Source organism: Diceros bicornis, chromosome 15, assembly GCF_020826845.1.
Source record: "Diceros bicornis minor isolate mBicDic1 chromosome 15, mDicBic1.mat.cur, whole genome shotgun sequence".
NCBI classification, from domain to species: domain Eukaryota; kingdom Metazoa; phylum Chordata; class Mammalia; order Perissodactyla; family Rhinocerotidae; genus Diceros; species Diceros bicornis.
In genome coordinates, this window is record NC_080754.1 from 39339929 (window position 1) to 39363972 (window position 24044).

The window sequence follows — 24044 nt, forward strand, 5'->3', positions numbered from 1 at the left end:
GGCCGGCCCCTGTGAATGGGCCGGCGGGCGGAGCAGCACGGAGGGCACCGCCCTCGGCCCGCCCGCCTGGGACGGGACGCGAGCGGGTGGCTGCGCCAGCAGCGCCCGCCTGGGGCCCGCGGCGCTCTGCGCTCGGCCTCCCGGGCTGCGGGGACGGGACGGGTACCGGCGCGGGCTCTGCGGGCCGGGAGCCGAGTCCGGGCCGGAGCCCGAGCCGCCGCGGGAGGCCAGAGGGCTGTGCGCGGAGATGGCGGCGCCGGCGGCGGCAGCGGCGGCGGAAGGGATGGAGCCGCGGGCGCTGCACTACCAGCAGACCCTGGTAAGTGAAGCCGAGCCGAGCCCTGAGGAGTGCGCTCCGGAACCGCTGCTCCTGGTTACCCTTGGAAGCGCGAGGACTGCGGTCCTACCCTAACCTCACCCCAGCCTTCTGAGCTGGAGAAACTGAAGCTCGAGGGCCAGAGAGGCTGGAGGGCTAAGGAGTGGAAAGCTGCATTCAGGTTTCTGGCTGAGGCTGGGGGCCTGCAGGGGACAAGGATATCAGGGGCTTGTCCCAGGTGTCCTTCTCTTTACCCCCCGCCCACGTTTTCTTTGCTCCTTCCCCTCACTACCTGGGCCCAAGTCTCAGCACCCCAGTACCCCTCCCCAGCGCCGCTCACACCCTTGAACATTCTCTCTCTACACTCCTTTCTCCATTCCCTCTGTCCCCACTATGTGCATGGCACGGTGCTAGACACAGAAATGAGTGTGTAGAAAGATCATCAGACCCTAACCTGGCCCCAGCCCTTACCCCTGGGGGCTGGCAACCCAGCATTGACAGGAACCCCTTTTTTCTCTGGAAAAAAGGTGGCTTGCCCCGTGGAGGAAGAGAGCTTTAGGGAGGATGGGTCAAGCAGGAATGGGTGTGGGAATTGGGACCTTTGTCCATGCTGACTGGGTATCCAGCCCCCACCTATCCCAGGGGTGTCCCTTGACCTTATTAGAAGCAGGGGTCCTGGGGCTCTGAGCTGACTCATGGCCATCGCTGTAACTTAGTGTTTGAGAAGACTTTTGCACCTTCCTATGTCGCTGGGGTGGGAGACCCAATCTCTAGGGAAAGGAGTGGGCCCTGTGGCTTCTTTTTTACCAGCTTGGGTTGGAATTTGCCCAGGAAGAAGGCAGGGAGGAAACCTCTCCAGGAGGATGGGGCCTGGGCTTTAACTGAGGCTGGCAGGTGCCCAGTTACCAGAGAGTGACTGGATGAAACAGGATGACAGGAAGAGGTGGCAGAGGTGGAGGTGGAGCAAGGGTAGAGGGGCAAGCGTTCGCAAGGGGTGGGAGGTGTCTGTCAGTCTGCCCAGGCTGAGAATGGGGCATTGGTCAAGGAAGCCAGGCACCTGGCCACTGAAATGGTATCCATCTGTTGCGCAGCCACATCTCCATCTCCTTCGCCTGGTCTGTATGTCTGAACTGAGTTCTCAGGGTCAAGCTCTCTCCTAGGCACTCTCTGCTCCAGCCTCTCCCCCTGCTCCTTCCCATCCCTTTGTCTTTCTCTCACACACTCACCTCCCACCTCCTACAGTGTGTCTACCTCTTTATACTCTACTCTCTCCTCTTTTCCTCCTCCCTTCTTCCCCTCTCCTTCTCTCTCTCCTCTGCCCCTTCCCTTGGCCTCTCCTTTCCCCCTCTTTCTCCTATGTTCTCTTTCCTCCCTTCCTCGCTCTCTATCACTCTCTCTCTGTCTCTATCTTTCCCTCCCCCCCCACAACCCCAGCCCCAACAGGAGCCCTTTGTGTCCCGAAGCTCTGCGGGTGGCAGCCGGAATCTACTCCTCCCCACCCCCCAACACACGCCCAGCTTGGCAGGTCTAATCCCATCACCCCAGCATCCACAGTCACAGCCCAACCATCAGCTTCTGCTGTCCCCCAACCCACCACTGGACTCAGGGCAGCTCCAGAGTGGGGTCAAGGCCACTGAGCTCTCTCCACCTACTCAGAGAGACTTTCCACTCCCAGCTGGGCTGGCAGGCTGGTGGGGGGTGGGGGTGGAGAATGGGGACAAGGGGATTAGGTTGGGCGGGATGGGTGCAGCTGAGTCGGTCACAGGCCAGAGGCCCAGCAGGAACGTGATAAGGATTGGGGCCCCGCCTGCTCCTAGGCCCAACTCAGCTGCCCCCAGCTCCATGAGGCCCTTATTGTTACCCATACGCCCTTGACCATCCCTTCTTCTCTGACCTTCCCTCCTCCCACTCTCAGACTGCCTTAGGTTTTTCCATCTTTTCCTCCTCTAGGGCCTTGCCTCCCACTCCTCCTCAGTGCTCCCCCCCAGGCCTATGAGAAGAGGACTGATTATTCTGCCACCCCCAGAGCTGTGTCCCTGTACCTTGGCTGTCCCCATCACTCCAGCCAGGACAGCCCCCACAGTCTGCAATGTGCATTGTTCCCACACCCCAAGCCAAAGTGGGAACTGTGGGTTCAGGAGGGGTATATAATGTGGGGACTGGGAGAAAGGGAGTTGAGGCCCCAGGGGCCCTCCCTGCATTACCACTCAGCCCACATCTGCTAACCCCCACCTTCCCTATTGCTCAGATGTATGGCCGCTATACTCAGGAGCTGGGGGCCTTTGCCAAAGAGGAAGCTGCTCGGATCCGCCTGGGAGGGCCGGAGCCCTGGAGGGGTCCGCCTTCCCCTCGGACTCCCCCGGAGCTCCTGGAATACAGACAGAGCCGCTGCACCCGATGCCACAGTGAGATCTGGGTTGGGGCGGGGGACCTGGCTGTACCGTGCTGAGGGGGACAGAGGCCATTAGAGCTGCCCTTTGGGGGGTGGAGGGGGGATAGGGTAAAAGCACTTTTGTGCCAGCCTCCCCCTTCTTCCATTCCCTGCTTCCAGTCTGTTCTGTACACTGCCATAAGTTCCTAGTGTCCAGGGTTGGTGAAGACTGGATCTTCCTGGTCCTGCTGGGGCTCCTCATGGCGCTGGTCAGCTGGGCCATGGACTATGCCATCGCTGCCTGTCTGCAGGGTAAGGACAAGGGCTGGCAGGGGGCGGGCTGGGAAGAGCCAACCTGCTTCCTCCATGCCACACTTGTCCAAGTTTCTTGGCTACTTGGCCACTGACCACTTTCCCCGGCCTGACTGCCCCATCTTCAGTCATGCTCACTGCCACTCACCTAGGCTACAACTTCTTGCCCCCGCTCTCCATCTGACTCTGTTACCTATGGTGATCTTTGTCCCAGTGAATGCCCTCCAGGGCCCCCTCCCTACCCCTTGTCCTCGGGCTCTCTGCGATATTCCCTGGGGCAGCTTGTTATATTGGTATGTCCCAGTGGCCAGGCGGGGACTGGGTGTGCGCATCGGGGGCCAGCAGCACGTCTCCTCCCCACAGCTCAGCAGTGGATGTCCCGGGGCTTGAACACCAACCTCTTGCTCCAGTACCTGGCCTGGGTCACTTACCCCATCGTCCTCATCACTTTCTCAGCCGGCTTCACACAGATCCTGGCTCCTCAGGCTGTCGGTACAATAGGAGAGCAGGGGAGGGCAAAGGTGGGACCTCCTGAAACAGGCACATTGGATGACTCTCCTGGGACTGTGCCCTCTCCAGGGTCCGGCATCCCCGAGATGAAGACCATCTTGCGGGGAGTGGTGCTGAAAGAATACCTCACTCTCAAGACCTTTGTAGCTAAGGTCATCGGGCTGACCTGTGCCCTGGGAAGTGGGATGCCCCTCGGCAAAGAGGTAACTGCCTGTTGGGGAATGAAGGAGTCCCTTCCAGTGGAGGAAGAAGCCAGGCCAAGGTCAGGAGGCACCCTTCCCCACTCACCGCCTGCCCCCACCCCACAGGGCCCTTTTGTGCATATTGCAAGTTTGTGTGCCGCCCTGCTCAGCAAGTTCCTCTCCCTCTTTGGGGGCATCTATGAGGTAAGGGGGACCCTGGGGGACGGCAGAGGGGAGGGGTGGGCTGCTGAGCCCATGCTGACTCCTCTTTCCACCACTCCTGTCAGAATGAATCCCGGAAAACAGAGATGCTGGCCGCTGCCTGTGCTGTGGGAGTGGGCTGCTGCTTTGCCGCACCTATTGGAGGTCAGCAGTCCTTCCGGCCCCCTAGCCCTGCCCTTGGCCTCACCTCCTTTGCCCCTCTTGTCTGGGTCTGTGTCCCTAGGCCCAGCCCAGGCCTCACGTGGCGCCCTCCCCTGCCCCCTCCCAGGCGTCCTGTTCAGCATTGAGGTCACCTCCACCTTCTTCGCTGTGCGGAACTACTGGCGGGGCTTCTTTGCTGCCACCTTCAGTGCCTTCATCTTCCGGGTCTTGGCAGTCTGGAACCGTGATGAAGGTGGGGGGGATCTGGGAGATGAGGGGAGCCCCTGAGATGGCTCGGGTGGGGGTCCTCGGTGCTACACCTGCCTCCCTCTGCTACTCTGCCATCCCTTCAGAGACCATTACAGCTCTCTTCAAAACCCGATTCCGGCTCGACTTCCCCTTTGACCTCCAGGAGCTGCCTGCCTTTGCTGTCATTGGGTGAGGAGCTGAGGGAGCTGGGTGTGTCGGAGAGGAGGAGGGAAAAGAGGGAAGACCTCCTTTTACCCTGGGGCTTCTTCCCTCTCCAGTATTGCTAGTGGCTTCGGGGGAGCGCTCTTTGTCTACCTGAACCGCAAGATTGTTCAGGTGATGCGGAAGCAGAAAACCATCAACCGCTTCCTCATGAAGAAGTGAGTTGGTTCTGGGCTCCTCTCTAGGCCACTTGGGGTTCTGTGAGGGTCACAGTGGGGTGGGGGGGCCAGTGACAGGTGAGATGGCAAATAATGGCCCAGTCAAAAAGAGAAAATCAGCCAGTGGTGTTTTCCAGGCTGCTTGAACATTTTGGCTTTTATATGAATTATCTGAAAATGGGCACTTTTGAATTTTTTGTCAATGGAAGAGAGCATTTTGGATCAAAGACTGAGGCTTCCTTAGGCCCTCAGCCTAGCCCAGAGGGCAGTGCCCCCTGGAGAGTGTTTGAGCCTTAGTTTCTACCCACCCCATGAAGCATGGAGATGGGGGAGATTTTTTAATCTCTAAAGCACAGCTTTCTCAGTTGTGACCCTGAGGATTGGGAGCAGGGAGGCCTGAGACGTGACTTCTGTTGGGACTGCATCCTTCAGGGAAAGGACAGCCAGCTGAACCTGCACCCTGTGGCACCTGTGGTCAATTTCATGAGTGACCCCAGCTTCCCCCAACACTGACCTTCACTCTAAGACGCCATAGAGAAACGGACAGAGATAGCAACTTCTCCACACTCACACACAACGCACCCTTCAGCGGCGGCTTCTGAGCGCAGGGGAAGGAGTCGCAGCTCAGAGGTGTCCAAGAGAGGGCTGGGAGGGTGGACTTTCTGTTGCTGCTACCCACTCAGGGAGTCAGAAGCCAACAGAAAGGCATTTGGGCTCATAATAACCCGGGACGGCCATCACCCTTGGGGCCATCATATCAGGAACAGCAAAGGGGACCTTCTGTCAGAACCGTTTGGTTTTACGTAAGAGCCAAGGCTCTGCTGTGATCTCAGCCCTGAGGCATGTGGGGTGCTTATCACCAGCTATCACCAGTCCGTAGTAGGTGCACCACCCATGTTTGATGCTCTGAAACCTACATCCCTAGACGCCTGCTCTTCCCGGCTCTGGTGACCCTGCTCATCTCCACTCTGACCTTCCCCCCTGGCTTTGGACAGTTCATGGCTGGACAGGTAACCCCAGGCAGAACAGGAAGTTGCGCTTTCCCTTTGGAATCATCCGTTCTAAAGCCAACAGTCCCAGTGTGACTATGGGATCCCTTGTTGCCCTGGCTTTCCTGTGGGCCCCTTTCCTTCATCCTATCTGTTCCCCAGTCTGAGGCACCCTGTTCACCCGTAGCTCTCACAGAAAGAGACACTGGTCACCCTGTTTGACAACCGGACATGGGTCCGCCAGGGCCTGGTGGAGGAGGAGCTAGAGCCGCCTGGAACCGCACAGGCCTGGAACCCACCACGTGCCAACGTCTTCCTCACCCTGGTCATCTTCATTCTCATGAAGGTGGGGCTCCTTACGTATGTAGAGCTTACATTGACATTGGCTTACTAGGTGCCAGGCACTGTTCCAAGCACTCTCCATACATTAACTCCTTTAAGCCTCCCAACAGGGCTATGAGAAAGGTACTATTAGTATCCCTGTTTTAAAGATGAAAAGTTGAGGCTCAAAAAAAGTTAAGTAATTGGCCCAAAGTCACGCAGCTAGATGGCAGAGTGAGGGTTTGAACCCAAGCCATCTGGTTCTGGAGTCCTTCCCCTTCCCTTCATCTCTGGGGGATTCTGGGATAGCTAGGACGGAGGTACCTGACTGATAAGGTAGGCTCCTTGGGGTGGAGCTGGGGGCAGCCTGGGGCCAGGTGGCGCCTCCACCTGTTTGAACCGCCTTCTGCCTGCAGTTCTGGATGTCTGCACTAGCCACCACCATCCCGGTGCCCTGCGGGGCCTTCATGCCTGTTTTTGTCATTGGTGAGTCCTCAGCTGCCTGTTCTCCCAGCCGGCACCCTCCCTACCCTCTGGCCACCCCCTGGCCATCCTCTCTCTGCCTGGGAGCAGGTTTTGGTCCAGCCCCAGCCCCAACCCCAACCCCCACCCCTGCAGGGCTGCCCCCTGCACTGAATGACCCACTGGCCCCTCCCCTACCCTCTGACCCTCTCTCTTCCTAGTGCCCCCGCCCTCCCCCTCCACTACCTGTTTCTCTTCCCACCCCCCTCCCTGAAGGAGCAGCATTTGGGCGTCTGGTGGGTGAAAGCATGGCTGCTTGGTTCCCAGACGGGATTCACACAGACAGCAGCACCTACAGGATTGTGCCTGGGGGCTACGCAGTGGTGGGTGAGTGCTCCAGGTCCCCATCCGTCTGGGAAGACCCCTGGCCGGCCGCAGGGTCTGAGGCTCTGGTGCCCCCTGCTGGCAGAAACCAGGCTTCCCTCAGATGCAGAAGCCCAGTCCCCAGGACTGTACTGGAGAGGCCCTGAGGGCCCCCCACAGGACTGTCCCTGGGTGGGGAGGGTGATTTGGGGCCTGGACACCCTGGGGAGACTGAGAGTGGCTCTCCCTAGGGGCAGCTGCGCTGGCAGGAGCAGTGACACACACAGTGTCCACGGCCGTGATCGTGTTCGAGCTCACAGGCCAGATTGCCCACATCCTGCCCGTCATGATTGCCGTCATCCTGGCCAATGCCGTTGCCCAGAGCCTACAGCCCTCACTCTATGACAGCATCATCCGAATCAAGAAACTGCCCTATCTGCCTGAGTTGGGCTGGGGCCGCCACCAGTACGGAGGGCCGGGTGACAAGGGGGGTGTGAGTGAGGGGCCAAAGGCATCCTAGGCCCTCCCTCATCCCCACCTGCAGCAGGGTCCTCAGCCAGTGAAGCTGGGAGACCAGCCACTTTGCTCCCTCCTGGCCGGAGCTGCCCTTGTCCACACCCTGGGGCAGCTTGGCTGCCCCCGCCTCATGAGAATGAAGGCAGGGAGTACTCCTTGGCCCTTAACCCTTGTCCCCATGGGCTCTGGGGCCTTCCTTATGGCCCTGGGATGGTAGTGCTCCCGGCTACCCTCCCCATGCTGACCACAAACCAGTGCCTCTCTCTGCTCCCAGGCAGTACCAGATGCGAGTGGAGGACATCATGGTGCGGGATGTTCCCTATGTGGCCCTCAGCTGCACCTTCCGGGACCTGCGGTTGGCACTGCACAGGACCAAGGGCCGCATGTTGGCTCTAGTGGAGTCCCCTGGTGAGACCAGGAGGGGGCCCAGGTGCTAGGACCATCTCCCAGGGTTGCTGCTTAGGAAGGGGGAGGGGACAGGGGCTCAAAACCAGTCTTCTTGGTTCCAAAGGGAATGGGTCAGCATTTGCCAGCCCGGGGTTGCCCTCTGATGTGTGGCCTGTACAAGGCCCCACTCTGGGTGTGAGAGAAGGCCAGGGGATGGGGTAGGAGGGCCTCACCCCCGGCTCCTGAGTCCTCCCACCTGCTCTATCCAGAGTCCATGATCCTTCTGGGCTCCATCGAGCGCTCGCAGGTGGTGGCATTGCTGGGGGCCCAGCTGAGTCCAGCCCGCCGGCGGCAGTACATGCAGGAGCGTCGAGCTGCCCAGACCTCTCCACCATCTGATCAGGAGAGTCTCCCCAGCCCTGAGACCTCTGCCCACTTCCAGGTGAGGGGAAAAGCCCCATAGCCCACAGACTTCCCAAATGTCATTGCGTAGACTGATTGGGAGAGCAACGTAGAGGTGGTCTGGGGCCACAGCCTCACCAGCCCCTTCTTGCCTGGGCAGGTGAACACAGAGGACTCAAGCTTCCCTGCAGCCCGGGGGGAGACTCACAAGCCACTGAAGCCTGCTCTCAAGAGGGGGTCTAGCAATACCATGAACCTCAGGGAGAGTCCCACAGGTGAGCCCATCTCCTATGAGCACCTCCCCTCCACCCTCCAACTGAGCCAGAACCCGGCCCCCAAGATCCACTATATCCCTGCCCAGCCTTTTGCTGGAGCATATCCCGGCTAAGAGGCTGCCCAGATGAGCCAGGGGTAGAACCAGGACGCTCTCCCCGTGCCGTCCTCACCTCTCCTGTCCTCTCCCCTGTCAAAGATGACATTGCTCCCGGGGCCTTGTGTTTGGGAACACAGGGAATGTGGAGCCAGCAGGCATTACCCTCAGGAGTCTGTTCTGTGGCAGTCCACCCCCTGAGGCTGCTTCCGAGGTGAGTGGTTGGAGCCTCTCCATCGCCTCTTTCTTTCCAGCTCTCTCTCTGACACTGAGACAACCTCCCCATTAACCCTGCCATGCCTGCCTCCATTCTCCCTGCTCTTCTGCCCTCCTAGATGTCAGCTCTGTCCCTGCAGCGTACCCTTCCCCTGAGCTCCACTGCCCCCCCTCACCTCCCTCCTCCCTATAACATCAACTCCTCTTCTCTCTGGTTTGGCTCTAACAAAGTTGGAAAAGTCGGAATCCTGTGACAAGCGCAAGCTGAAGCGAGTCCGAATCTCCCTGATGGTAAGTGCTCCCTTTCCTCCAGCAGCTCAGGAGCACCAAGCAGGGAGGGCCCGGGTCTAGGCAGGGTAAACCTCCCCCGAGCCCGGAGGATACAGCCACCTTCCCCCAACCCGTAGATGCCAACCTCCCTCCCTCTCTCCTAGAGCACCTCGGACCTGGAAGGCGAGATGACCCCTGAGGAGGTAAGGTGTGACTGGACTCTGGACCTTGTTTCTTCCTGGGTCATCAAATTGGCTGCTGTCCCCATGGGAGAGACCGTGGAGTACGAAAAAGGGCAGGCCAGCTTTAAGGAGGTGAGAATAGCTCTTGGCACCTTCCCCCTAACCCTCCCAGTCTTGTCCCCTAGATTCTGGAGTGGGAGGAGCAGCAACTAGATGAACCTGTCAACTTCAGTGACTGCAAAATCGACCCCGCCCCCTTCCAGCTGGTGGAGCGGACCTCTTTGCACAAGGTAGGGCCAGTGGCTTGGGGCTGGCCTAGGCTCTCGGGAGCACAGCGTGGGGATCTAGGTCCTCCCACAAGTTTAGACTCAGGCCAGTGGGGGAAAAAGCAACAGCAGAGAGTGGGCTCCATGCTGTGATGTTTTTCAAACACATTGCTTCAAACGATGGGAGGCCTGGAGGCCAGGAGCCAGGGCCCCTTACCCTCTTCCTGCCTACAGTGGAGCCAGGCATCATTTTTCCTCTGCTCAGCCTTGCACCCAGGGAACTCTGGACCAAAGCAACAACAAAGACAGGGCTTGAGATGGGTAGGAGCCAGAAGGCCGGGCTAGGGTCAGAACTAGGCAGGAGGCTGCCAGCGCCCAACAAGGCTGATACACCCATGCAGAAAAACATGGGTGAGAAACAGGCAGGAGAAGAAAATCTAATAAACAAGCTAACAAACGTCCAAGTAGGGGTGGAGACACCGCAGAGAAGAGATAAACAAAGATGAGAAATGCCCAGTGGGGGGCTTGGAATGCCAGACCCCAGAAAGTCTGACGGTCTAGGCCAAAGGAAAACTGGTAGGGACACAGGAAGAGAGCTCAGCAGAAGAGCAAAACAGCCTGCAGAAATGAGGAGAAAACTGGAGTGCAGACAGGTTGGTGGTAGGTGAGGCTGACTCTAGAGGAGGGCGTCGGTTCTCTGTGGAGGAGCGCCTCAGGGGCTCCCCAGGATGGGGGAGCGGCATCATCGGGCACCTTCAGGCTTCTGCAGGAAGGCAGGAAGCGCAAGCACACTCAGGAGGCTGCCAAGGCAGAAACCAAGGGGTGTTGTAGCTCAATTGTCCACAGGTTTAACGTGCAAGCCTCTGAGGCGTGGAGGTGGGGCAGGTGGCAGTGGGGGACACTCCCAGGGTCTGCATCTTGGGCGGCTAGCTTAGACACAAGCTGTGCCTAAGAGCCAGTCTGGCACGGACAAGCAGGGGCCAGGGCAGGAAGGACAGGAGACCAAAGAGAAACAAAAAAGCAAAAGGTAATAAAGGAACCTAGAAGCCTTTGGGTAAAGACCTCGGATCAAAGTGAGTGGGGCACTGCAGTGTAGTTGCAAGATAAAAAGGAGAGAGGCCAGAGAAGAATACATTTGGCTTGTATTTAAAGCCTTTCTTTCTAAGACCTCTAAAGCTTTTCCATCATCTTTCTTGGTCTCAAATATCGCATAATGATGATAATAATAATGTGCTGACGTGTTTTTACTGTCTGCTATGTGCCAGGCACTGGGCTAAGTAAGCTCTTTACATGTTTAATTTAATCCTCACAACCACACTGTAAGATAGATATTGTGATATTCCAGTTTTTATAGATGAGGACCCTGAGATTCAGAGAGGTTAAGCAAGTTGCCCACAGTCACATAGCTAGTAAGTAGCAGAACCAGGCCTGAAATCCAAGATGATCTGACCCAAAAGCCTGTGGATTTAACCATTTTAACACACAGGGAAACTGAGGTAGTGCGGAGGTCACTTGCCCAATCCTGTATTATAGCAGAGTCAGGCCCAGAGCCCAGATTTCCTGGCCCCAATCCCAGGATTCTTTCAGAAGGCCACGCTGTCCCTCTCCCTGTCGATTCACTGTTCCCAAGCCCAAGAAGTACGGGCCCTCCCTCCAGTGGGCTCCCTGGTGTCTAATTAAATTAAAACAAGAAAGAACAAAGTAGGTGTTTGTTACAAACTTAAAAATCAGAGGAAAAGAAGCAGCCTTTGAGGAACCAACTAACAAAAGTACAAAGAACTGTAAGCGATAAGAACATAAGAGATTAGAATTCAGAATGTCTTTGCAGGCCTGAGCCATCAGTAAGTAGTAGCCCAATTAAGTTCAGGAGAGGAACACGCAGAAGAGAGAGCGAGCAAGTACACTGGAGACTATTTAGGAACCTGTGCAAGTGGAGACCACCAGCTAAGTACCTCATTCACTCAGAGGCCACCCATAGAGAAGGGGAGGTTGGGAGGCTAGAGTGTCAGCAAGAGGCCAGACTGGCTGAACCCAGATCTTCACTCTGCCTCGAGTTAGCTAGCTGTGTAACCTTGGCAAATTTCTTAGCCTCTCTGTGCTTCACTGTCCTTATCTGTAAAATGGGGATCATCGTTCCTACCTCATAGGGTTTTCTGAGGATTAAAGAAATTGATACATGAGAAGCACTTAGAACAGTGCCTGGTACATGGTAAGTATTCAGTGGATGACAGGAATTACTGCGGCTACTACTACTAACATGGAGACGTGAATAATAGGGAACTTTAAAAGGTAGTGTAAGGAGGGAAGGGCTGAAGTGTGGAAGAAATGGATGTTTTCAGAAAAGAATGAGTGATCATGTGAGGCTGGAAGCTGGGGTGCCTGGCATAAGCTGAGGCTGGAAAGACAGGCTGGGGTGGGCTTGGGGAGGGCCTTATCGGCCATTTTGGGGAGTCTGGGCTCTAACTCAAGTTTGAGAAAGCTCATAGAATGGCAGAGCCAAGGGGGAGGGAACGGAGGTGGAAAGCAGAACGCATTAGGATGTTGTGGCCCCATCCTGGGGAGGATGGTGAGGGAGTCAGGGAGAATGGCCAGGCTGTTGAGGAAGTAGATTGGTAAGGCTCAGTGACTGCCCGGGGCCAAGTGGTTTGCAAACCTAAAATGCATCTAGTCTACTGGAAGCTCACTCTAATTAGGATTGTGGAGAAAAAGAAAATCCAGGGGAACTATTTAATAGGACCGTTTGGAGAAGATGAGAGGGATTATTAAACCATAAGAAGACAAGGCTGAGGGATTACTAAAATAGGAAATCTTATAATAAAGATATGTCTCCCTCTGAAGTCAGATGAAGAAATTAAAGATAACTGGTAGCACGCAGGATTCAAGTTAGATATGAGGAGGAACTTGCTAACCACATGACAGTTGTGACATAGGTATTGAAGGAGCACAGAAAAGCTTATTCTAAAACTGAACGTCTAGCTCCTTTTTAAGTACTGTCACACCTTAGATAAAGTTAGGAAAGTTCTGGAAGTCCTTTCCTAAAGAATTTTAAATGTTTTCTTACACAGTTGCTAAAAGTGTTAAGACGGGCTTGCCCCGTGGCGTAGAGGTTAAGTGCACGCTCTCCGCTGCTGGCGGCCCGGGTTCGGATCCCGGGCGCACGCCGATGCACGGCTTGTCAGGCCATGCTGTGGTGGCATCCCACATAAAGTGGAGGAGGATGGGCACAGATGTTAGCTCAGGGCCAGTCTTCCTCAGCAAAAAGAGGAGGATTGGGGCACCAGCCCGGTGGCACAAGTGGTTAAGTGTGCGCGCTCTGCTGCAGCGGCCCGGGGTTCGCCGGTTCGGATCCCGGGCGCGCACCGACGCACTGCCTGTCAAGCCATGCTGTGGTGTCCTCCCATATAAAGTAGAGGAAGATGGGCATGGATGTTAGCCCAGGGACAGTCTTCCTCAGAAAAAAAAAAAAAAAAAGAGGAGGATTGGCAGATGTTAGCTCAGGGCCGATCTTCCTCACAAAAAAAAAAAAAGGATTGGCGTGGATGTTAGCTCAGGGCTGATCTTCCTCACAAAAAAAAAAATGTGTTAAGACAATTACAATGAGTTCTGAGTAACTCATATGAAGAAGCTGGGTTATTAATGCCCATTTTGATTGAAACATGAAGCCAAGAGGCTTACAAGTAAACTCAAAACAGTACAATAGATGATAGGCCAAAAATTCCAGGAACTGCTGAGTCAGTAGAGTGTTTTTCAAAACATCTGGCCCAAGAAAATCCACTCAGAGCACAAGGGGAACTGGCTGACAATTTCTGACCCCTTGGTGATTACATTGGAAAGCTTGGGGGAGGGCCCAAAGCAAGAAAAACACGGGGGGGGGGGTGACTCTTGTCCCCCTGCACCGCAAGCTGCATCTCAACAGAACCTGGGATGCTACTTGAGCCCCAGAAAAGGCAAACTGCATGAGAGATGTAGACTGCTGCAGGCCGAGACTGGGGTGTCAGAGCCAGGGAGAAGGGCCAGCCAGCTGAGGGCCAATGGGAAGCATGTGTCAGCCACTAAGGTGGGGTGAGAGGCACGGGATTCAGGGCCAGTACCCCTAAGGGGGCGTGGAACTTCCCTTCTGGATATCCCGAGACTAATCGACATCTGCATAGGACAACTGGGCTGTGCTTCCTCCTCCTGTAGTGTGATGAAAAGTGGCGTGGGGCTGCTAGGCCACTTCTTACTGATGACCCCAAGCAAGTCACTTCACTGAACCTCATGCTGCCTCTCCTGTAGAATGGGTATTATGCCACCTTCTCAGGACGATTCTGAAATTAAATGCTAAACATAAGAAGGACCTAGCCTAGTGCCTGGCCAATCATCAGATGTCATATTTGAACAGTTTGTTCTCTCTTCCATCCTCCTTTCTAACATGGGACAAAGAATCCTTCCTCTGTCCATTTCTCCATCAACATGAGCAACATCAAGATTCCCACTGTCAAGTTTCTGAGGCCTGGTTGCAGCAGCATTCTCATTATCCTTCTCTTCCCTCCGGTGGTCCTGCCCCCTCTCCCCACCACCTGTGGCACCCCTTCTGTTCCCCCCGCACCTTGTCCTGGGCCCCACTGGCCTGTAATTTAGAGCTCTCCCCTCGTGCGTTAAGTCCAGTGTATTTTCTCCCTGCCCCGCAGACTCACACCATCTTCTCACTGCTGGGAGTGGACCATGCTTATGTCACCAGTATTGGCAGACTCATTGGAATTGTCACCCTAAAGGAGGTGAGATGATAGTGACTGTCAGAGCCACTTCCACTTCCAAAAAGGCATGGAGGCTTATGTCCAGCTCACCTGGGGGAAGTGCTGGGGAGGAGTCTGAGCAGGGAGCTCAGTCCACACACCTGACCCTCTCACCTTTCCAGCTCCGGAAGGCTATCGAGGGCACTATCACAGCACAGGGCGTGAAAGTCCGGCCCCCCCTTGCCAGCTTCCGTGACAGTGCCACCAGCAGCAGCGACACAGAGACCACCGAGGTGCATGCGCTCTGGGGGCCCCGCTCCCGTCACGGCCTCCCCGGGGAGTGCAGCCCTTCTGACAGTGATGACAAGTGCCAGTGAACCCCTCAGTGGCCTGGGATGGCGATGGCCATCAGCCAGATCCTGCAGCTTCCCATTCCTTCTGCCATGGGAAAGCAGGAGGCAGCTGCAGCTGCAGCTGAAGGCTGGAGCCTCAGCCCCCCTTCCAGACCTGGGGTGCCAGCTTCTCCCAGTTCACCCTACCTAGAACCTGACCCAGCACCCACCTGCAGCAAGTGTTCCAAGGGCAGGAAGATCAGCACTGCCCTGGCAGGATGCGGGTGGGGTCGCTTGACCCTTGACCCTGCTCCCCCTTTGAGGGGAAAGGGGTAGAACTAAGATGGGTTTATACTGGAACCTCCAATGACCAGATGTATATAGAGATTTACAAAGATTTTTATATTAATTTAATAAAACAAATTCTTAAATAGAACAAAATAAACACCTAATGAGCCACTTGTATATAGAATGCCTGTGCCCATCAGCTCGTTCTTACCTTGGGCTCTCTTACCTGCCAAAGCCTACAAGGTTCCAAATGCTGCAGCCACCCACACCCCTCGCGGCCATAAACTCCAGAGCCTGCTATCCGTGGAATGCAGGCTCTGCAGAGGCCTCCACTGCTTGGTCATCCACACCCTGGCTGGGGCAGAGGCCCCCAGTACAGTAGCTTTGGCCTTTCGTTCAGCCAAGAAAGGCACTACCCTCTTTCCTCCCCAAGGAGAGACACTCCCTCATGCCTGTCACTCCTTGGCACAGTTCCTGCCCCACTCAGGCATCAGCAGACAACTGCCCGGCCACGCGTGTGGCCCCCTTGTGGCCCTCTCTGGAAGAACATCAAAGTCACAGCTGGGTAGCAACCAGAGCCATCCCTTCTTCCAACTCCACCCTAAAGAGAACTCGGGGTGAATGGAGCAGTCTGGCGGGCTGTGAGCCACGAGGACCCTGCCCACACATCCTACAAGGACCTGGGAAGGGCCCAGACCCCGTCACGGGGGCCAGGAAACAGGTGGAGGGTACGTGCTTTCATCATTCTAATGCCTCCCAGAGAAGATCCGACTGAAAGAACAGACCAAAACCCCTCTTTCTTTAGGAAAAAGAAGAAGATTTAGAGACGATGGAGAGGTGAAGCACAGCACGAGCCCAGCTGGGTGAGGGGCCCTTGGGGGATGGTTCAATCCGTAGGCTCCAGGAGGGTAAGAGCCAGCCCCCCTGGCCCTGGGTGGGAGTGATTCTGTCACGCACTGCACATGGACTCGGGAGTGAGGAGAGAAGCAGAGAAGAGAGAGGCGTTGGGGGGTGGGGGGTTCCCTCCTACTCTGTCCCATACAGCCCAGTCACAACCACCCCCGTAGGGGTTCATGTCATCCGAGGAGGAAATGTGTATGTGGCATTTTTGATTTAAGAACATGAACATCACTGTCTGCCACAGCTGCAGCCATGCCCCAGAGGCCCCGGGCAACCCCCGGCAAACCCCAGGAGTGGGGGCAGGACATGCACCCCCAGCCTGGCCCCTGCCTCCTCTCCGAACACTTTCATGCAAAACACACAACGGAGGAGTGAGTGCTCCCAGGAGCCCTCTAGGCTTTGGAGCTCTGCTGGAAGCCTCGTGCTCACACTTGGGCACGGAGGCTCTGCCCCCAGCAGCAGCCAGGGGACACATGCCACCACCAGGCATGATTTGGGTCACTGTTCCTCTGGCTCTGCCTCATCCTCGTCTAAGGACACCACCCCAGAAGAAGCTACGTCAGAGGCTTGCCGCTGCTGTTCCCAGCTGCCCACTGGTGGCAGGCAGAGCGACGGGCAGTCCTTGCAGGGGGCTGGCTCCTCCTCGGCGGGGGAAAGGCAGGACTCCGTGAGGGGCGAGTTGTAGAGCGAGTCCTGGGCCTCCAATGGGCCCAGGCTGCGGAAGGCACTTTCCCGGCTGGGGGGCAGTTGGGCGAGGAGCAGCTCGTCGCCCAGCAGCTGGGAAGCCAGGCGGGCCGGGGAGCCCAGCAACCCATCCTCCAGGCTGCACAGACTAGAGCACAGGGTCTCTGGGGACACGGTCTGCGAGCAGTCGCTCTCAGGCTCCACCGAGCCCTGGCGCAGTGGCCGGGAGAATCGGTGGCCGGTGAAGAGGTCCTGGAGGTGGGGCCCCAGGGGCAGCTGCCCAGCCATGTCTGCAGTGGGGAGAAAAAGAAGACAGCCCTACTAGCCCCATTTCAATTGGCTAACCTGGAAGCCACAGTCTTCCTGGTCCACCTTCAGCCCAGCTCCGGGGATGGAGGGTAGGAGGTTAACTTTGGGCAACTTAACCTCTCAGTGCCTCAGTTCTCTTAATGGTGAACTTGGGATTCTAATATACCTACCTTATGGGGTTGTTGAGAGAACAGAGTCTGGCACATAGTAAGAAAGCAGTAAATGCAAGGATACCATACATGGTCATGCAGGTTGTTCACGGCACAAGGGGAGCCTGTCCAGGGCAATGAGTGAGGGCTGAAATTCAGCCCACATTCTGCTCTCTAAGCAGCATGCCCTGGCATGGGGCTGTGCCCACCAGATAAAGGGGTGCCTTTTCCTAATTTGCACGAAGATTCCACATGGGCTAGTAGTGGCCTGGGATAAATGTTAGTTTTATCATTATACTTTGGGTCTAAGCAGGCCTGGAAGTCAATCAAACAAAAACACTTGTGGTTCAGGGACCCGTCTTGGCCTTGGACATCCAAATCAGTTCCCTCTGGACCACAGCAGTAGTCTCCAATCTGCCCTAATGTATTGCCCACTTTGGAGAACTTGTTAATTAGCTGGAGGGGTGGGGGCGGGTGGAGGCAATCTTCAAAGGCAAGGAGGTGGGGGGGATGGTGGTCTGGGAGGCTTGAGCCCAGAAGCTGCAGAGAAAGTCAGCCATGTGGTCCAGAGAATGGAAGATGAAAGGAGGGCCGTGCACAGCTGCACAGCCCCGCAGGGTACCCTCTGCGAGCACTGGCCCAGAGAAAGGCCAACAGGCAGGTCTTGCTGGAATAAGAGGATGCTGAGCTGGAGCCAGCAGCCCTGTGGGCGGTCCAGGCCCAGCACGCCTTCCTGTTTGCCTGGGGCCACAGCCCTGTGAGGTACTGTGCTGCTGCACTGCGGCTCATCAGTGCTGCCATAGCCAGCCAGAAGGCTGCCTCCAGAAGGAAAGGCAAGGCCCAGCAGACCCTCCCAGAGACAAGGCCTGGCTGCACAAAAGGAGTTGGTGAGGTCTCTGGGCTTTTTTTTTTTGTTTGAGGACTGCAAAGCCCAACTGCACAGACAGGCAGAGAAGGCTCAGCACTTGTGGGAAAGGAACTGCCCCATTTCCAACTGCTGATTGCCCACCCACGAGCGTGGACAGCCCTACGGCCCCTGGAATATGAAGGACTGCCCGGACAGAGTCTGCTCCTCTCCTCTCCCCTTCCAGAGGCTGAGCTCTGAATCACTGCCTATCAGGCAGTTCCACCCCAGCTGGCAGCACTAGCATGGGATGTCCCCTCACCTGAGTCAGTTCCCCCAGCAAAGTCCTCATCATAGGATTCATCCGTGGAGTCCTCACCATCCACCGAAGACCATGCCCGGAGCTTGGCTTCTGCAATGGCAAATTGCTCAGCCACTCCTGTCGGGGAGGACACAGAATTCATTAGCAGAGAAGGTGAGCTAAGACTAGGGTTCAGCTTGGAGACAGAAGAGGGAAGACACGGGTGTGGAAAGACTCCAACCCCGACATCAGGCCTGAGGAGATGACAGCATCCCTATGACAAATGTGTGGCTGATCCCCTTTCTGTCACCCACCTGCTGCAAAGCGAGCCTCTTGTTCACCCTCACTGAGGTCCGAATAGGAGGAAAAGGCAGACTCCAGGGCAGCAGGCGAGTCACTGGGCTTGCTCCAGCCCTTCCACTCAATGAGGTGAGCCACTCGGCCCTGGGCCATGGCGGTGGGCTTGGTCACGTGGTCCTTCACCACCTGGGAAATACCTGGAGATGGAGCAGAGTGAGGAGGCCTGGTGAGGGCACAGGCGAGGGAGCAACTGGGAGGGAAGTGGAAGGGTGAGGGTAGTTAGGATCCTCATGGGCCTTTGTATGGGAGGAAGGAGATTTATCTGAGAAGGGGAGGAAAAGGGAGATGCCAGCAAGAGCTCACAGGATACAATCCCCAAGAGCATGTGCAAAAGGGAGAAGAAAGGACCAAATGGCCAGAGCCACGGGAGGGGTACCTACCATGCAGGGAGGATCTGGCCAGCGCAGCGATCTCCTGGATAGTTAGGGCTCTCCGGGACTTGGGCAGCATCGCGACTGTGTCTCCAACATTCACCTTGGGTAACAGCATCAGAGGGTGAGTGCCCTTCTGAGAGCAGTGTCCCCCTACATGCCCATGCCCCACCCATAGCGTCAAGGGGATATGGGAGCTGGGAAGAGACACCGGGACATATGTCCCAGTGACTGCTAGGATAGGTAAGAGGGTAAGAAGCCAGGACCAGCAAACTGTGTCCTCCCAGGGAGCGATGGAGACTTGGGCAGGCCAAAGGAGCAGAAATGCAGCTAACCCTCCACCTTCCCAGCTCCCAGAGGGGAAGGAGGCAGGTCAGGAAGTCAAGAACCATGGAGTGGGGGCTTTGAGAAGGGAGAAGAGGAAAGGAGAAGGGTATGGCATCAGGGGCTTCCTCCAGGTCCTCTCTCCTTTGTCCTCAGACCCACTTTCTAGCTGTTTTTCTACAGCCTGCCAGGGCGACAAACTCAACATAACCAAAACCAAACCCAACACCTCCCCATATCTGGCCCTGCTTCTGGACTTTCTTACTTTCCAGCACCTCACCATTCTCCCATTCAGCCTGGCTCCAAACCTCAGCATTACCATCAACACTCCCCTCAGCTTCGCTTACCCATGTCTGTTGTTAAGACCTAATGATTCCGTCCCCTGACTGCCTCTAATACTACCCTCATCCTTTCTGCTCCCACTGCCACTGCCCTTCCTTAAGCCCTCCATGCCCAGGTTAGCACAAGTGGTGGTCCCTCAAGCTCCTCCAATTCCATGCTATTTTCTCAGCCTAGAATGTTGTGTGTATAAGTGTTACACTCCCTCCTTCCATGGCCGGCTGGCTCTTTCTCATCTTTTGAGTCTTGGCTGAAATATCACTCCCTCAGCAGAGCGTTCCTAGCCACCCTACCGGTTGTCCATCCTCCCTCTGTAGTCTGTAACAAGTCACCATTCTCTACCAACATACTCCACGTGTGTGATTATGGTCTATTTCGTGATTCTTTATTTCTTGTTGGTCTCCCTCACTCCCTCACTTAGCTCTTTGAGGAATTTGGTCTCTTTTGGTCACTACTGCACCCCGGTGTTTAGCACAGTGCCTGGAAGAGTAATCTCTCAAACACATAAGCTGAATGAATGAGGCAAGGTATAAACGTAAACAAATAATTTTCCTGGAGTGCAACTGGTCACAACACGTCCCTATTTAACATCTTTTCTGGCTCTCCACTGTCCAGTGAAGTGCCAGCTGCATAGCCAGGCACTGAAAGAACCCACTCTGTGAGGCCCCTGCCTCCTTTCAGGCCTGCTTAGAATCCACCACTGATCTCCTCGGCCCAGTAAAACACCACTTCTCCACCTTCCCTGTCAGCAAGCAGCCCTCCTACCTCCAGGCAAAGGAACCCAGCTTTCCCCTGGGCTAAGAATGCCCTCCTTGCCTGACAAAATGCTCCCTACCATTTAAGGCCTGGCTCAAGTGCCACCTCCTATTATATTTTCAGTCCAGTTTCCTCTTCCATCCCCCCATCCCCACCCCAACACTGCCCTTGCATCTCTCCTGAGGGATCTCGGGATGGCAGGGCCTGAGGCTGATTCAGCTGGGATCCCACCTCCACCCTGCACCTGGCTCAGTGCTCCCTGGCAAGCCCCAGAAAACGTTTCTGCCAGTGAATGAATGAAGTCAGAGGCACACGCCCCCTCCCCAGTATTGCCGAGCTCTTCTCCATCACATTCCCACCCTCACAAGGAGGGCTCCAGGTGCCCCTTGACCTCAGGCCCACCCTGTCCCTTCCCTTCAGTACCTGGCTGACAGGGCCCCCAGGGTGGCGCCGGTAGCTTCCGGCCAGGCCTGGGGGGAGGAGCACCTGCTGGGTGTTTCCTGGCTTGCTCTCCCTCCTTCCCCTCACTACCCCCAGCCGCCGCCGCCGCCATCCGTGCGGGTGCTCCGCGCAGCTGCGGCCAGGCCCAGAGAAAAGGTGTATGTCTCCCTGGCAACCCATCACCATGCAACAGGGTCTCCTGGGATACGGCCCGGGATGCGCTGACGTCAGCGTCGAGGGCGCGAGCAAGTCCGCCCGCTGGCACCGCGCCGAGCAGAGCAGAACGGCGGGGGCGGCCTTGCGGGCCCGCCGGGCCGGATAGCGCCTCCGCTCGCAGGAAAAGGGAGCCAGAAGCAGGCTGGCAAGGCGGGGGTGGGGGATACAGATCCTCTTCATGTGAATGCCGTCCCCCTTCCCCCTACCAACACTGGGGGCCCGGCACCTCTGGCAAGTCCTGGCTGTCCACGGAGGAAGGGCGAGAGGACCGGCTCCAGCCTCGGAGGGTCCGAGCAGATCCCAAGGAAGATAGAGAGAGGCCCCGAGGAAGTTCGATCCACTCCACAGCCCACGCGGGGTCCGAGGCCACTGAGGAGTGGGACAAAGGCTGTTGAGCTGGGCTCGCACTTCTGCCAAGATCCCCATTTTCATCCAGTGTTGCCCTGATTTCTCCTCACCTCTCCCACCTCCCAGAATATCAGCAACCACCTGGTGCTCTTCACAACTTGGAAAGCCCCTATCCCACAGCCCTGACCTTCAGGCCCCTGGGGCCATTTTGTGGCAGCCAGTGGCCACCTTCCTCCTCTGGATATATTTTGCCATCAAAACCCTAGGGATAAAACCTAAACTTCGATAAATTCCAAATCTTCTCTGGTTTCTCAGGCTACCCATTCCTCTTGGAAAGCACACCACATTCTTCCACCACATCACCCTCCCCACCACCTTGGACCCTTTGCAGGCTTGCTGCCTTCTTTCTCTTGGTGCTTTCCTCTCACCAGCCTCAGCTAGTACACAGCTCATCACTCTTCTTTTCTGATTTTTGCCCCAGTCCCCTAAGGCTTTTCCCTGACACCCTGTCCGACTCTAGCCTAGTTGTTCCTGTTTCAGCCCGGTTCCCAACATCTAAGCCAGAGTAATTTTCCTCTTGCCACCCGAGCACCCTATTCCTCAGCTTTCCATCACCTCCCAGAGAACATCTACAGTCCCTGGTCTCACCTCTGCGACTCGTCTGACAAGTCCATCGTCCTCCAGGCCCTTCACGCTGCCACAGAAACATTTTGCCCAGCACAGAAATCATAGGCATGCTGGCTGTGTTGATGCAGAGAACCAAAAGCCCAGAACTGCTCCAGGCTCAGCTCCCAGTTCTATTCCTATTTTGGCTCCGGATGCTGAGCCAGTCCCCTCCCCACTTGGAACCTGTGCCTAGTCACATAAGGAGAACACTCCTGCCTCATGGCTTTGAGGAGGTAGGAGTGCCAGGGGCCCAGCCAAGCTCTCTGGAGCTCAGGGAGCTGAGGCCCATCCCCTAGACAGTGCCAAGAGGCAATGGACATCACAACTGACCTTTAGCTGGAGCAGCCGTCTCTGTCCCTGAGCCTCAGCCAACTGGTGGTCCCAAGAAATGCTACCAACCAGAAGGAAGACACAAGGTTACAGGCCATCCCTGGCCTCCAGCTGGTACCTAATTAGGGCTCTCAAGAGGCCAGTCCTGAGATCAGCCAAACTCTCCCCTGACTACAGGAGGGAACGACTTCCTGAACTTCAAGCCTTAGCAGGGCCAGAGGGATCAGAGCAGCCTGCTGCTTCTCAGCTTTGAAAGTCATGAGGTTAATTTAGGACTACAAATCCCAGAATTCCTCATGGGAACCGAAGGGAAGACAAAACCTCAGCTAGAGTTGTAGCTCCAAAGAACCTCAAGTACCAACCACACTAAGGCCTGTGTGACTGACCACCTGCCCTGAAAGCCCAGGACCCATTCCAAACCCAGCCCTTAATGTCACAAGTTCCTGCCTGGCCTTGGGCTTGGAGAAATCCATGACATTGAAGTAGGCTGGCCAACCTCAGATGCACAGGACTAAGGCCAGGCCCCAGCGTGCACCACCATCCACCGAAACCAAGGCCCAAGCAGAGGTCAGCAGCTGTGAGAAGGAAGCCCTGATGGCCTCCCTCTGGGCTCCTGGTTCCTTCCACAGGGTAGGGTGATTTTGTTGTTGTTGGGAGTGGGGGAAGGGAACTAAAACAGCTATAAGAAGTGAGAGGTGATCCGATGCTCACAGGTGCCCCAAATGGGACCTCAGTCCCCTTCATCAACCAACTGACCGAAGGGGGGAGTAAGTTTTAGTAAAAAAAACTCCGTGGTAGGGTGCTTGGCTAGCGTTTACAGGCTACTCCTTAAGGCGGTTGGGACACAGCTAGGAGAGAGAGGTTCCCAGCATAGGGCCACTCCCAGGACAGTGAGAGGAAGGGTCTAGGCAGAGAGAGATGAGTGTGTGGGCGTGCAAGGCCAGTCGCCACCGGCTGGAGAGGACTGACGCGCTCCTCCCTGTCACCGCCAACAGCAGGAATCCAGGGGAAAGACCACGAGTCTCCCCTGCAAAGCCCAGAAGCAGACAGGCCAGGGGAGCTAACCCGAGTCGGTATAGGCCCCCTCCTCGCTCAGGCCTGCTGCCTCCTCTTGCCTGGCCCGCCTCCCCGCTGCAGGCTCCTCCCTCTCCCGACACCGGCCCCCTCCTCAAGTCCCCCACCCACCGCGGCCCGCGCAGCGGGCAGCCGCAGCCCGACTCCCCAGCCCGTGCGCGGCCTCCGCCTCTTACCCTGACCCGCCGGGCTCCGAGAGCCGATACAGCCCATGGCCGGGCACCCAGGCACGCTAGCCCGCGCTCGGGGCCCGGTCCATCGCTTTGCAGAGGCTCGGGCCGCGGCCGCCACCGGGGAGGGGAAAACCCGTGAAAGGGGAGGGGGCGGGAGCCGCGCGTCCGCCGCCGCTCCCGGGAGAGGGAACCGGGCCGGTGACGTAAGCGCGAGGGCGTGGCCACCTGCGTCACCACCCAACGCAGGCGTGGCAAAGCCGACGTCAAGCCACGCAGGGCCGGCTAGGGGCCGAGGCCGGACTGCAGAGACCCTCTGCAGGCAGAGGTTTAACTCACTGGGCCCAGGCTGCCAGTCATACCGCATGGGAAAGATCTCGCATCCAGCCCCCTCATTTTACAGATGAGACCTTGAAGCCATAAAGGGCTTCTCTGGCTATAAGCAGCCTGAAACCCAGGGCCTTCTCCATACGCAAGGGTCTGGATCACATTCTTGTAGGAGAGCCACCAGCAAGCGTTAGTCCATTAACTACCCCACTACTCCTTGTCTTTTTCCCTTCCTAACCAACAGGGCCCGCACCACGTCCACCTTGAGGGCCCAACGCTCCAGGAAAGTGACTCCCCAGCCGCGCCCCCCCCCCCCCCCCCGCACAATCATGGACAGGGGAGGAGGCAAGAGGGGTGCCAGGTTACAGGGGAA

General features: G+C 56.8%; 2 protein-coding genes and 1 long non-coding RNA gene across 9 annotated transcripts; 1 reads left to right on the forward strand and 2 right to left on the reverse strand.

The window, feature by feature from the left end:
- CLCN2 (chloride voltage-gated channel 2) lies at nucleotides 1–14946 on the forward strand. Its single transcript, XM_058556189.1, is given in 25 exon segments — nucleotides 1–150; nucleotides 152–319; nucleotides 2565–2721; nucleotides 2868–2999; nucleotides 3363–3491; nucleotides 3579–3712; nucleotides 3818–3895; nucleotides 3979–4057; nucleotides 4182–4307; nucleotides 4408–4492; nucleotides 4582–4683; nucleotides 5609–5693; nucleotides 5860–6018; nucleotides 6410–6479; nucleotides 6732–6842; nucleotides 7070–7283; nucleotides 7609–7742; nucleotides 7991–8163; nucleotides 8284–8398; nucleotides 8634–8707; nucleotides 8941–9000; nucleotides 9144–9182; nucleotides 9347–9451; nucleotides 14098–14184; nucleotides 14325–14946. Coding segments are annotated over 25 exon segments (2946 nt in total). The 5' UTR covers nucleotides 1–15; the 3' UTR covers nucleotides 14520–14946.
- On the reverse strand, nucleotides 1766–6520 carry LOC131414905 (uncharacterized). The gene is made up of 3 exons (XR_009222260.1): nucleotides 4213–6520; nucleotides 3431–3485; nucleotides 1766–2992 (listed from the first exon to the last, which is right to left on the reverse strand). It is a non-coding gene; the product is annotated as an uncharacterized LOC131414905 (long non-coding RNA).
- Nucleotides 14858–23902, reverse strand: FAM131A (family with sequence similarity 131 member A). 7 transcript variants are annotated; one of them, XM_058556192.1, is made up of 8 exons: nucleotides 23351–23902; nucleotides 22101–22161; nucleotides 21753–21798; nucleotides 20963–21125; nucleotides 18690–18783; nucleotides 18264–18446; nucleotides 17971–18087; nucleotides 14858–16636 (listed from the first exon to the last, which is right to left on the reverse strand). In XM_058556192.1, exons 3-8 carry the CDS (start codon nucleotides 21776–21778, stop codon nucleotides 16161–16163), a joined length of 1059 nt encoding a protein of 352 aa, XP_058412175.1. In that variant the 5' UTR covers nucleotides 21779–21798; nucleotides 22101–22161; nucleotides 23351–23902; the 3' UTR covers nucleotides 14858–16160. The 7 variants fall into 7 exon arrangements, with proteins under 7 accessions (XP_058412175.1, XP_058412177.1, XP_058412174.1 ...); XM_058556194.1 differs by lacking the exons at nucleotides 20963–21125; nucleotides 21753–21798; XM_058556191.1 differs by lacking the exons at nucleotides 22101–22161; nucleotides 23351–23902 and having other exon boundaries at nucleotides 20983–21125; nucleotides 21753–22090.
- Nucleotides 23903–24044: the final 142 nt, after the last annotated feature.